The sequence below is a fragment of the Octopus bimaculoides genome, chromosome 6 (genome assembly GCF_046866305.1).
Source record: "Octopus bimaculoides isolate indiv1 chromosome 6, ASM4686630v1, whole genome shotgun sequence".
Classification (NCBI taxonomy): domain Eukaryota; kingdom Metazoa; phylum Mollusca; class Cephalopoda; order Octopoda; family Octopodidae; genus Octopus; species Octopus bimaculoides.
The window spans coordinates 108670555-108682950 of record NC_142933.1 but is presented as its reverse complement, the minus strand read 5'-3'; the positions used below and the strand labels follow the sequence as shown (position 1 = coordinate 108682950).

Genomic DNA, 12396 nt, shown 5'->3' with positions numbered 1-12396 from the left:
TAAAATGGTTGGTGTAAGGAAGGGCATCTCGCCATAGAAACGATGCCAAAGCAGATCCTTTCAGCCACCCAATCCATATCAAGATGTTAATTGATAATGATGATAATTCTTATTAATTCTCTCCCCCCCACTTTTATCCTCAAGCTGGTTGTTCTCTAACGAAAGTAACTAAACAAAAATATTCAATTTTCTAGTGTTAAGATTATTCGCAAAAATTAAAATACAATGTTCAAAACTTTAACATGGCATCAACCGAAATTAATTGTCAGTTATTAAAATTTAGTGATTCATTTAACACAACAATTTGTCAAGTCAACATCATACAGAATTTAATAGTCAGTATTAAGAGTATCACAATCTAAATTTTTGTATCTACACACTAAACCCAATGGCAAATAGGAGTGTTTAGTATCCAATCAGATTCTTTTCTTTTGCTTATGTGTGGTTAACAAGTGTGCTTTTCACTCACACAGTTTTAAGGGTCAGTCCCACTACATGTCTTCTATAGCTTTGGGCCAACCAATGACTTGCAAGCGAGTTTGTTTTGATGGAAACTGAAAGAAGCCCATAGTGTGTGTGTGTGTGCATGCATGTGTCCTTTTCTGTGTTTGTTTACATTTCACTTCACCGAATATTGGTTTCAAGGCCAGTAGTTTCAGGCTGGTGGGAGCTAGTCGACCCCCCCCCCCCCCCCAGTGTTCAACTGCTACTTATTTTATCAACCCCAAAAGAATGAAAGGCAATGTTGAACTCGGAATGTAAGGCTGGAAGAAATTCCTCGAAACCTTCCACCTGGCATGCTAAGGATTCTGACAGCTCACCCCCTTCACCAATTATTGCCAGCTACAGTGTTGTCCCTTAGCTTTGCTCCTTCAAAGTTATTTGAGAATCAGTTGAGGGTTCATAATAGGAAAGACATCTGAGTGTAAAACACTATTTCAGTAATTTATTCATTTAACCCATACTAGCATGGAAAAAATGATGATAAACAAAGTCCAATCTATGCCAGCGTAAAACTAAAAACAAATGTTAGAAGGATGGTAATAGTGTCATTAATGTCATTTATGATAATACCACAAATAAAGTAGAGTTAAAACAGCTAAAAGGAAATTTTTTAAATATTGGTGACAGAAAGGGCATTTGGCCATAGAAAATCTGTCTCAACAAATTCCATCTGATGCATGGGAGCATGGAAAAAGTGGTCGTTAAGATGATGATGATGTGGTAGCCATTCTATGAATATAATTTGCTGAGAATTAGACCATTTAATTAATAAATGTAAGGGTAAAATGACTAAGTGGATGACTAAGGTATTGGTGGTTACTAATTCCTGTTATCTGCTGTAGGTACTGGCTCTGTCACTTCTTTGACAAACCACCACCACCACCACCTACTACTACTGCTATTACTTCGACAGTTCACGCTGCCATCAAGAATAACTATGGCATCTGTTCTGTAGCAGATGGTTTTTTTGTTTAACAAGAGGCATATTTATTGAAAGCCAAGGGAGATAAATACTCATCCCAATAGAAAAATTTATTTCTCATTACAAAATAAATATCACTCCTTTAATGCAAACGCTTTTTTTTTTTTTTTAAATGTAGCCGGAAAGGGTTTCTCGCCAAAGGATCTCGAGTAATGTTACTCAATGAGGCATGTTGCTTGAAGATCTGGTCAAGAGTTGCTATGCATTGAGAGGTCACAGCTCCAGTACTATGGACATGTGAATAGAATGTCCGAGGAAAGAGTCTCAAGATGGATTCTTCAAGTGGGGCCCAACTGGCAGGGGATCTGCAAGTAGAAAAAAAACAAGTTAGTTGGATAATATTTATAGCAGAGGTGGACTGAGAATATTAAGGGCCCTCGGGCATAGCTGTTTACCGGGCCCCTTAGCATTGATTTAGTAGAGTTAACATGTAGAGTGTAGCCCCTTTAGAGCTCTGGGCCCTCAGGCAGTGCCCAATTGACCAATGGCTCAGTCCACCCCTGATCTATACCCTCAGTTGGTCACACTTAAGAATGCAGCTGAAAAGTGTAATGATTGTTGTTTCAGATAGGATCCTGTGGAAGAGGGGCCCGAGGATTCTGTTTCTTGAACTTCTCACAAGGATAGTGGGCAGAGAAGATGGGTTGGCCAATTAAAAAGTGAAGGTTTATTAATTTTTCGTAGGAATAATGACTATTTGATCTTTATTTAAACTTCTTTGTCTTCATTGAAGACGGTGATAGATCCCAGTTTAGCATCAACCTTGTGACTCTTTGCGACTGTTGGTTGCATTTAATGTTGATTATTAACTGTTCTGATCCAAACCTACCTGAGACTACCCCAGTTCTATGATACAAGCTTCCTATTTTATAAGGATCAAAATTAAAACCTTCCTTCAAAATTTCATTTAATTTATGTTCCAAATACCAGATTATTAATGTCAGTTATTTTACTAAATTCTTCATTGTTTTCAAAATTAATTGAAGCAAAACAAAAATATGGTAATAAAAAGGTTCATGTTGAACTCATGCAATATTGTGCTAGGTTTCTAGTCATGTGTTTAAAATTTCCTAAATATCATTTTACTGTTTGGTATGGTATATTACTTACTTTTGAGAGAGAGAGAAAGAGAGTGAGTAGGCAAAATAAGTATCATATTCTCTTTTCAGTTGAATCAATGATTTTGCAAATAAGCACACAGATATAAAATTACCTGCATCACTGATTTATATAAATATCTAAATTTGCCAACTTACCTATGGAATGGTAAGATTTAGACTCAGCTCTGTCATGAACTCCCAGGACTCATAAGGCCAGAGTTTAATCCAGTTTCCAAGGTGTATAAGTAACTGAGATTACAACACCCTCCCTGAATGGGACACTAGTCCATCTCAAGGTTAACTTCCCAAGTATCACTGGAGCTCATTTTACAGCTTTGTGGACTGGAATAACATGAAATGAAGTGATTTGCTCAAGAACACTATATACCGCTCAGTCCAGGATTTGAAACCACAATTTTATGATGATGAGTAGAACGCCTTAACCACTAGGCCATGCACCTTCACAACAAATGGTAGCATAATATAAAATGCGATTAAATATATTATTTCTGTGTTTTACAAATAGTTTTCAACAAAATGCAGGACTTCTGCTTACACCAGAAGATTAATCTTGAAAAAAAAAAAACCCATTAAAACTTAATGTTGAATATATGCATCATTAATTGTTATTTTGTGGTTAATTACATTGTAAGAACAGATTCCTTTTAGCAAATTGAAGAATGTGCCAGTATAGAACATGAATGTTAAATGATGATGACAATGATAATGATGAAGTGAATAAAATCATTTTATTTACTCGTTCTTTTACTAAAAAGACTTTACCATATTTTCCTGCTTACAAGTTGACATAGTATAGAAAGATGTGGTACAAAACTCAAACATCATCTCTGTCTTTCCAAATCCTTCTGGATTTCAGATGAAAATTTTGGTCCTCCAAAGTCGTCTTGGTGTATAAATTGACATGCTTTTTTTTTTCCACTGTAAATTTTGGTCCAAAAATTCAATTTGTATGCCAGAAAATATGATGTTTCTGGGTATAGCAAGGTTTGTTTACTTGTCTCAGCAGGAATGGTGTCATTCATTGAGAAAGAACTGTAATTGAATAACAACTTAGTAAGGATACAATTCAGTTAAATGTTGTTTAATTTGTAGTGATAATCTTTTGTAGAATTAATATTTTCTGCCTCTGTAACCAGTACTGGTGCCACATAGAAGGTATCAGTACTCTGTGAAGTGGTTAGTGTTAGGAATGACTTTCACCCGTAGAAACCATGCTAAAGCAGACATTGGGACTTGGCACAGTCCTTTAGCTTGTCAGCTCCTGTCGAACTGTCCAACCCATACAGCATAGAAAACAGATGTTTACTGATGATGATGATGATGTAATCAGTTTAAAAAATTTTGTTTTTTGAAATTTCAGATCGAGAATTCGATGCTAACAAACATTGTGGTGTGAAAATAGCAAATGATAGTAAACCCTGCACCCGGTCTTTGACGTGTAAGGTGAGTCAACTTTCTTGTTTGCAGGTTGCCAGAGATTATCGTCGGGAGAAGGACTTAATTTAAGATATCAACTGTATTTTATGAGTCTCTTATCATTTCCTCTCATACCTTCCTTGGCTAAGTCTATAAGGACATAGATTGCTGATTAAATTATCTGGAAGTGAACCATAATTCCAGTATAGCAGAATAGGTACCATTAGTATATTGTTGCAGGTAAGATGGTACAGTATAAACGATGAGTTCTTTATCAGCTTTTTGTACTCCACTAAAATACTTATATCTGGGCCTGAGGAAACATGAATCCAGTCATGTTTATCCACTTTCAGATTATTTCAGGAAGATGAAGTTTCATCGATAGCACTATAAAAACATTTTGAGTTAGTAAGCTTATTAGATCCCTGTTTTTTAGAAGTTAAACTTGGAAATCTTTTTCTTTTATTAATTCTCCCCCTTGCCCCGACTGGTTCCTGTGCTGGTGGCACATAAAAAAGCACCATCCGATTGTGGTTGATGCCAGCCCCCACTGGCCCCTGTGCCGGTGGCACGTAAAAAGCACACTCTTGGAATGGTTGGCGTTAGGAAAGGCATCCAGCTATGGAAACACTGCCAGATCAGACTGGAGCCTGGTGCAGCCTCCTGGTTTCCCAGACCCCAGTTGAACTGTCGAACCCATACCAGCATGGAAGATGGATGTTAAATGATGATGATATTTTTAGAAAACCATTTGAATATAGGATTAATTTATTGAATAAGGAAAAGCTTTTGTAAAAAAATGTATTTTTAAACTGAAAGTTTTTCAATATTTTAAATCAACTTATATTCTTTATATATATAGATATATAGATGGCAGCTGCTTCATAAAGCTTGCAAAAGTAGAACATTGCTGGTAATAGCAGTGTTAGAGCATTTATAGTTTCTCAAACTACATTGAATGAACTTATTCTATATTGAAATAAAATTGAAATCACAGGTTGTATATACAAAGAACTTAACTGCTATATCAGCCACAGACAAAAAAAAATTACAAAAATCACAGTGGTAGCAGTCTCTAAGGCCTATTACTTTAGTTATGTGGGTAGGTGACTGTGATTGGCCCATTTTGTTATTGGTCAATGGGTACTGCTAAGACAGTAGGTTAATCACTTGTTCTGCTGTACCATGGATGTTTCCAGAAGCAAGTGCCTCACCTTCAGTACACTTACCACCTCTCCACTTGTGGATATGCCGCGAAGGAAAGACAAGTCAATACATGTTTGTGACACGTGTGGAACCACAAGGAATGCCAGATATTACTTATGAATAACTGTACATATCTGCCTTAGGGTTCCTCTCTGTATATTCTATAAGGGTTTACCACCTTAGCCTTTTTATAAATTCTCAATAAATTACCCCATAAGGCAGCAGAGTTTTATTGTTGTTGTGGGTATTTTTGTGCAGAGCCAGTGCCATTTTCTCCTTCAGACTTATATTGGTCTTATATACCAGGTAACACAAACCCAGTAGTTATCAGAATGCAAAATTTGTATGGAGTTTCCTTTGCCCCCTCTAAAAGACCAAATGCTTATTTAATTACAAAACTGTGAATATGTTTATTATAGTATCCACATTGCAAAGCAGTGAGCTGCACTAGCGTAGCTAGAGCATGTGCTGCCTACCACCCCCAGACCCTACAAAAAACACATATTGCCTACAGCAGACCCAATGGTGGTGCCCCTTTAAAAGTGCCCCCCATCCCCATGCTATTGGTGAGCTGGCAGAATTTTTAGTACATTGGATAAAATGCTCAACAGCATTCCTTCCAGCTCTTTATATTCTGAGTCCAAAATCTTGTTACAGTCTTCTTTACCTTTGTTATTTAGGGGTCAATAAAATAAAGGACCACTCAAGTCTTGGGGTTGATGTAATTGACTAACACCCTGCTGTCCTTGTGTCAGAACTTGAAGCCATTAGGTTCTCCATCAATGTATATTGTTAAAACCTCTGAAGACTTTCAGTTATTTTATGTTAATTTCTGTCAATTAATACAAAGGTTCTGTCAAAATGGGAAATGGTAAAAGGAAAACTTCTTAACTTGTAGTATTCGTGTTATAAATGGCTAAACTTTTACTTAATATAGGTTTGTGTTAATTTATTTAATGCAGAGAGTTTTTAAAAAAATAAGAAGCTTATTAGAAATATGTATTGAGGAAAAAAAAATATTAATCAATAACTAATATTTTATTAATCTTTCCAGCAAGGACAAATGACAACTCTGAATGTGTTTGGTCTTATTCTGGCCTCATCAGCCATACAGAGTTTTCTCTACCATCCTTACTAAAGTTGTTAGTAAATTTTCCAGCAAGCACAGAGGACAACTCTGAACATATTTTGTCTTATTCTGGCCTCATCAGCAAAACAGACTTCTTTACCGTCCTTGCTACTGCAGTTAATTTTTTTCAGCAAGCACAGAGGACAACTCTGAATATGTTTGGTCTTATTCTGGCCTCATCAGCAAAACAGAGTCTTCATCACTGTACTTGCTGAAGGAGTGATAAAGGAGCATTAAGTGAGTGATTAACTGCATTAGTGTCTCTGGTGATGAATCCAGTTTCTAATGATGTTCTTTTTTGTTTTTTGTAATTCTAGACTCATGCTTTGTCATTACGGAGAGCTGTGGTTGGACGCCGGAAACCTTTTGATGAACTCCTCAAAGATCATCGAGCTGCGAAGGAGGCCATCCAAAGAGAGAAAGTACATGCCCAGTATGTGGCTGCAGCACAGAGGGTGGCTGCACAGACAGCACCAGCATCAGGGTCGTTGGCTCACTCTGGGAATTGTTCAGGAAATAGCAACAGCACACCAAGTACTGCCAATACTATTCCGAGCAATACCAGTGCGAGTGTGAATGCTAGTGGTCTCCAAAGTTTGATTCCCACCCGATCCACTTCTTCGAACAGTAATAGCACTGGTGGTGTGGGAGGCGGAGGAGGAGGAGGTGGTGGCGGTGGTAGTGGTGGTGGTGGTGGTGGCGGCGGCGGCGGTGGCGGCGGCGGCGGTGGAGGAGGAGGAGGAGGAGGAGGTGGTGGTGGCGGTGCAGGTAGTGGTGCAGGTGGAGGTGGTGGAGTCGTAGCAGGGGCCAACACCATCACCACACAAACCTCGGGGGCAGCCAAGCATTCAACTGCAGAAACAACAAACGGTAAAGATGCTGCTGCTTTACAACATGTGAATATTTCTAACAAATGGTTTGCCTCTGGGATGAAATCATCAAAAAATTCTAAATCTAATTTATTAACAGAGAGGTTGGTTTTTTTTTGTTTTTTTTTTACTTGTTGCTGTTGTATTTGTTGTTGTTGTTATTAAGGCTGAGCTGGCGGAGCCATTGGCAGGTCAGACAAAATGTTTGGCAGCATTTCTTCTGGCTTTATATATTCTCACTTCATGTCCCACCAAGGTCAACTTTGCCTTTCATCGTCTCGGGGTCAATAAAATAAATACCAGTCAAGTGCTGGGGTCGATCTAATCAACTTACCCCTGCCTTAAAATTGCTGGCCATGAGCCAGAATTTGAAATCATTATTATTATTAAAAGTGTTCAGTAGCCCCATGCGCATTTCTACTGCACCACCAGGCACACGTCCACCTGTTTGTTGTGCAGAATATGTATTGTCCAGGTTGTTTTGAATTGGCTGGTGATTGTGTGGAGCAGTGGTTTTCAACCAGGGTCCAGAGAAAACTTTTGGGTATCCACACAAGTAAAATAGTAAACTTGAAACCTGCAGTAGTATTTCAGGGGTCCATGTAAGAATTTTGCTTTAGAGGTATTTGTAGCAAGAAGCCTTTCTCAGATGTTTTACATAGGTGCAGTCATAGCTGTGTGATCAGAAGCTTGCTTCCCAACCACATGGTTCTGGGTTCAGTCCCTCTGTGTGGCACATTGGGCAAGTGTCTTCTACTATAGCCTCAGGCTGACTAAAGCCTTGTGAGTGGATTTGGTAGATGGAAACTGAAAGAAGCCTGTCATAAATATATATATATAGGTGCAGGCGTAGCTGTGTGGTAAGAAAGTTTGCTTCCCAACCACATGGTTCCAGGTTCAGTTCCACTGCATTGCAATTTGGGCAAGTGTCTGCTACTATATAATCTTAGGCTGACCAATGCCTAATGAGTAGATTTGGTAGACGGAAACTGAAAGAAGCCTGTCATAAATATATATATATAGGTGCAGGCGTGGCTGTGTGGTAAGTAGCTTGCTTACCAACCACATGGTTCTGGGTTCAGTCCCACTGCGTGGCACCTGGGGCAATTGTCTTCTACTATAGCCTCAGGCTGACCGAAGCCTTGTGAATGCATTTAGTAGACGGAAACTGAAAGAAGCCTGCCGTATGTATGTGTGTGTGTGTGTGTGTGTTTCTTTCCTCACCACTGCTTGACAACCGGTGTTGGTGTGTTTGTGTCCCCATAACTTAGCAGTTTCACAAAAGAGACTGATAGAATAATTACTTTTTTTTAAAAAAGTACTCGGGTCAATTCATTCAACTAAAAATTCAAAGTGGTGCCCCAGCATGGCCATAGTCTAGTGACTAAAACAAGCAAGAGATAAAAGATAGTTCAATTTACAAAAGTAAATATGTGAGAAACAAAATTTCAGGGGAAAAAGCATCTATAAAACTAGTTTTTAAGCATCGAATAGCTTATGCAGGGTCGCCAGAATAAAATAGCAATCAAAGGGATCCCTAGTTTAAAAAATGGTTCAGAACACTGTAAGCCAATTACATTGGTCCCAGAGTTCAACTGCTACTTATTTTATCGACCCTGAAAGGACGAAATGTAAAGTTGACCGTGGCAGAATTTCTATTCAGAACTGGCACGTAAAAACCACCCACTACACTCTCGGAGTGGTTGGCATTAGGAAGGGCATCCAACTGTAGAAAGATTGCCAGATCAGATTGGAGCCTCCTGGCTTGCCAGTCCTCAGTCAAACCGTCCAACCCATGCCAGCATGGAAAGCGGACGTTAAACGATGAGGATTGATGTTGATGATGAACGTAAAGTCAGCTGAAATAATGCTAAGCATTTTGCCTGGCATGCTAACAATTCTGCCAGTTACAAGGGGAGGGATTAAATTGATTATATTGACTTCTGTGTTCAACTGATACTTTTATTATCTGCCCCGAAAGAGATGACAGGCAAAGCTGACCTCAGTGGAATTTGAACTCAGAACATAAAGATGGACAAAATGCTGCTAAGCATTTCACCCAGCATGCTAACAGTTCTGCCAGTCCACCTCCTTAGAATGACAGAAAATATTGATAGTAAATAAAATACCTGAGCAGTCCTTCAAGCTTTGAATGACATTCTGAACTGTTTAATAAAGGTTATGATTTATTTGACAAGTGGTATGGCAACATACATAACAGATGGTGTTAGTTGCTGTTCTTTACGAAACAAATTAAACCAATTCACTTCCAGATACGATGTTATTGTTGTAGTAATGTTATTTGCATGCATTTTGCTGCCTGCTCCTACAGGATTAGTTCTGTTTCATGTAGCTACTCGTTCAATGTAACAGCTTGGCCCATTAGTTGAATAAAACTTCTGAACAGAAAGGATCACTTGTGACTGATTCTCTTGGCATAAACACTAGCTGGCATAATAGAAGTTAAATTTTATGATGTCTCCAACCTTGTGTTTAATATATAGATAAGGAATTTCTTCACACTAGCAAGTAAATTAAATTTCAGGCTATTTTGTGTTCTTCACACAAAAATTCATACAATATGAAGAAATTTGTGGTTGTGTGGTAAGAAATTTGTTTTCCAACCACATGATTCCAGGTTCAGTCCCATTGCATGGCACCTTGGGCAAGTGTCTTCTGCTAAACCATCGGGCTGACCAAAACCTTGTGAGTGGATTTGGGAAATTAAAAGAAGCCTGTTGTGTGTGTGTGTGTGTTTTTATCTCTGTGTTTATGTCTCTTGTAACTTAGCTGTGTGGCAAAAAGCACTGATAGAACAAGTACCAGTTATTAAAAATCATATAATAGGTCCTGGGGTTGATTTATTCAACTGATAATTCTTCGAGGTGGTGCCCCAGCATGGCCACAGTTTATTGACTGAAACAAATAAACGATAAAAGATAGTGAACCATTTTGTTACTGTACGTCTGTTGAAATACAGTTGTTTCAATTAATTTTGAAGAAAATAAACAATTTAGTAAAATAACTTCGTTATTATTAGGATGGTGTTTAGAACATAAATGAACATGAGATTTTGGTGGGAATTTTAATTTAGATCACCTAAAAACAAGAAATTTGTATCATAGAACCAGAGCTAGTCTCAGGTGGATTGGTGCCAAAAAGGTTAAACATCAGTAGCCTTTTAAATAACACAATATAGTTGTGGCTAAAAGAACCTGGTTGATAAATGTGTGTTTGTTGAAGATTATATATACTGACTGTACTTAGTTGTATTTAAGTCACACTGTTTTATACTTAATTTTGACTGAATAATTTGAGCTGCAAAGAATACGTGAAACGAAGTTAAAACTAAGAAGGGAAAGAAATTTTGTACCAACATTTAACCGTTTGGCATTCAGATTACTCTTTCAGTTGTAACGCTTATTTATTCACATTGATTTGAATTAATCGTGTGTTATCTTAATCATCCTCATCATTTAGCATTTGTAGTCCATGGGTTGGACAGTTTGACCAGGGCTGGCAAATTGTGGGGCTGTGCCAGCCTCCAGTCTGATTTGGCATGGTTTTGACGGCTGGATGCCCTTCCTAATGCCAACTGCTCCGTGAGTGTAATGGGTGCTTTTACATGCTACTGGTATGGGTAACTACCAGTATCTACCATGACTATAATTTCACTTGGCTTGATGGGTCTTCTACTCAAGCATGGCATAATACCAAAGGTCTCAGTCATTTGTCATTGCCTCTGTGAGGCCCAGCACTCGAATGGTGCTTTTTTTGTGCCACCGGCATGGACATTTCATGGAAATTCTAAGTGTGAGAAGCTAGATCTGGTCAGTTTGAACATAAAATGGAATATTTTGGCCGGATATGGCCAATTTAAATGCTAAAGGGTTAAAACTAAATTAAGAATGCCCCTTATATTCATGAGTAAATATGGTAATTTTTGCTTTATTTCTGATTGTTGTGAGTGTTTTCACTTCCACTTTCAAAGTGACTATTTGTTTTTCTTCTCTTAGCAGTCATCATGTTCATCAAACCACAACTGCTGCTCATATTAAGGAGGAAAATCTCAGTTCTATTAGCTCCCATACTACAACAGAATGTTGTACTCGATTGTCCAGTGAAGAAGAAGGAGATGAGTCACACAGTAGTAAATCTGGCTTCACTTATTTGAATCACCATCCACGACCAGTAGCTGTAAGTAAAATTTTTGCTATTAGAACCAAATATCATATTGATAATAATTAGAAATATAGATGTTGCTTGTGATTGCCCTTTCGAAACTGGTCTTATTTCTGTAAAAATGGGAGATAATTTAACGAAAACAAATATGGCTGTGAGTGGACAGTAATTTTTAAAAATTTAATATATTATTTTAAAAGAATAAATTTTACATGCTTAGTCATGACTGGAAGTATTTTGGAACTGAAAGTAAGTTATTTCTGTGTAAACCTTGGGTTTCAATATGAATTAGAAATCGAATGAGAGGAATGTCTATAATGAAATTTTGATGGAATGCTTTGACTTGCTTAGTTGCTAATAAACATATGAACAAAATTCTAGTAGTTTTCACTGCTTAACTCTCTCAACATAAGTGGCTGGTGTTTTTTAACTACTAATGCACAGTGGTTGAAACTTGAGTGGCCAATTTTTGGGCCACTATGTGTATATGTTTATAAACTAATTTCTTATTGCCTAGCAACAGAACATTCAACCACAGAGCTTGCTTCATCTGCTTTTTGGCCTGCATTGTTTGTGGAATACCCCCACCTCCTCACTTCCTGGCATCCCATGATTGTTTTTGTATATTTTTGCCAGTTGGCACTAAAAATGATAGATAAATATTTTATTATGGATCAGGGAGTTTTCTGATTCTGGGAATGAAAGCAATGTCAGTGAGTCTGACTATGATCAGGATGACAGCCAGTCTGTTGCAGCCATGCATTTGGCTGGTGTTCAGCCCAGTACACAATGACGTAGTTGTCATGGCAGAAGTGGCACTGGTACCCCTACTAGAGATGTTTCTCCCACTGGGCCCTTTCAAATAAGAATATTCCTAGCACAGTTATACCTGAGAACCATTCACCCTGTCAAACAAGGTTTTAAAATGATGATTTTGAGTAATTGACTTTGTACAGAACGAAACTACAAGACAGGCAAACAGGCTGA

General features: G+C 38.0%; 1 protein-coding gene across 5 annotated transcripts in view; it reads left to right on the top strand.

Annotated features, from left to right (window-relative positions):
* LOC128248022 (uncharacterized) overlaps positions 1 to 12396 on the top strand; it is a 251462-nt gene that overhangs the window by 201775 nt on the left and 37291 nt on the right. For 2 of the 5 annotated variants that reach the window (XM_089354399.1, XM_089354402.1), the window contains 3 exons: positions 3968 to 4050; positions 6676 to 7331; positions 11244 to 11424. In XM_089354399.1, coding sequence (XP_089210525.1) covers positions 3968 to 4050; positions 6676 to 7331; positions 11244 to 11424 — 920 coding nt within the window. The remainder of the gene's footprint in view (positions 1 to 3967; positions 4051 to 6675; positions 7332 to 11243; positions 11425 to 12396) is intronic. The other 3 variants (XM_089354400.1, XM_089354403.1, XM_089354401.1) reach the window with 2 other exon arrangements.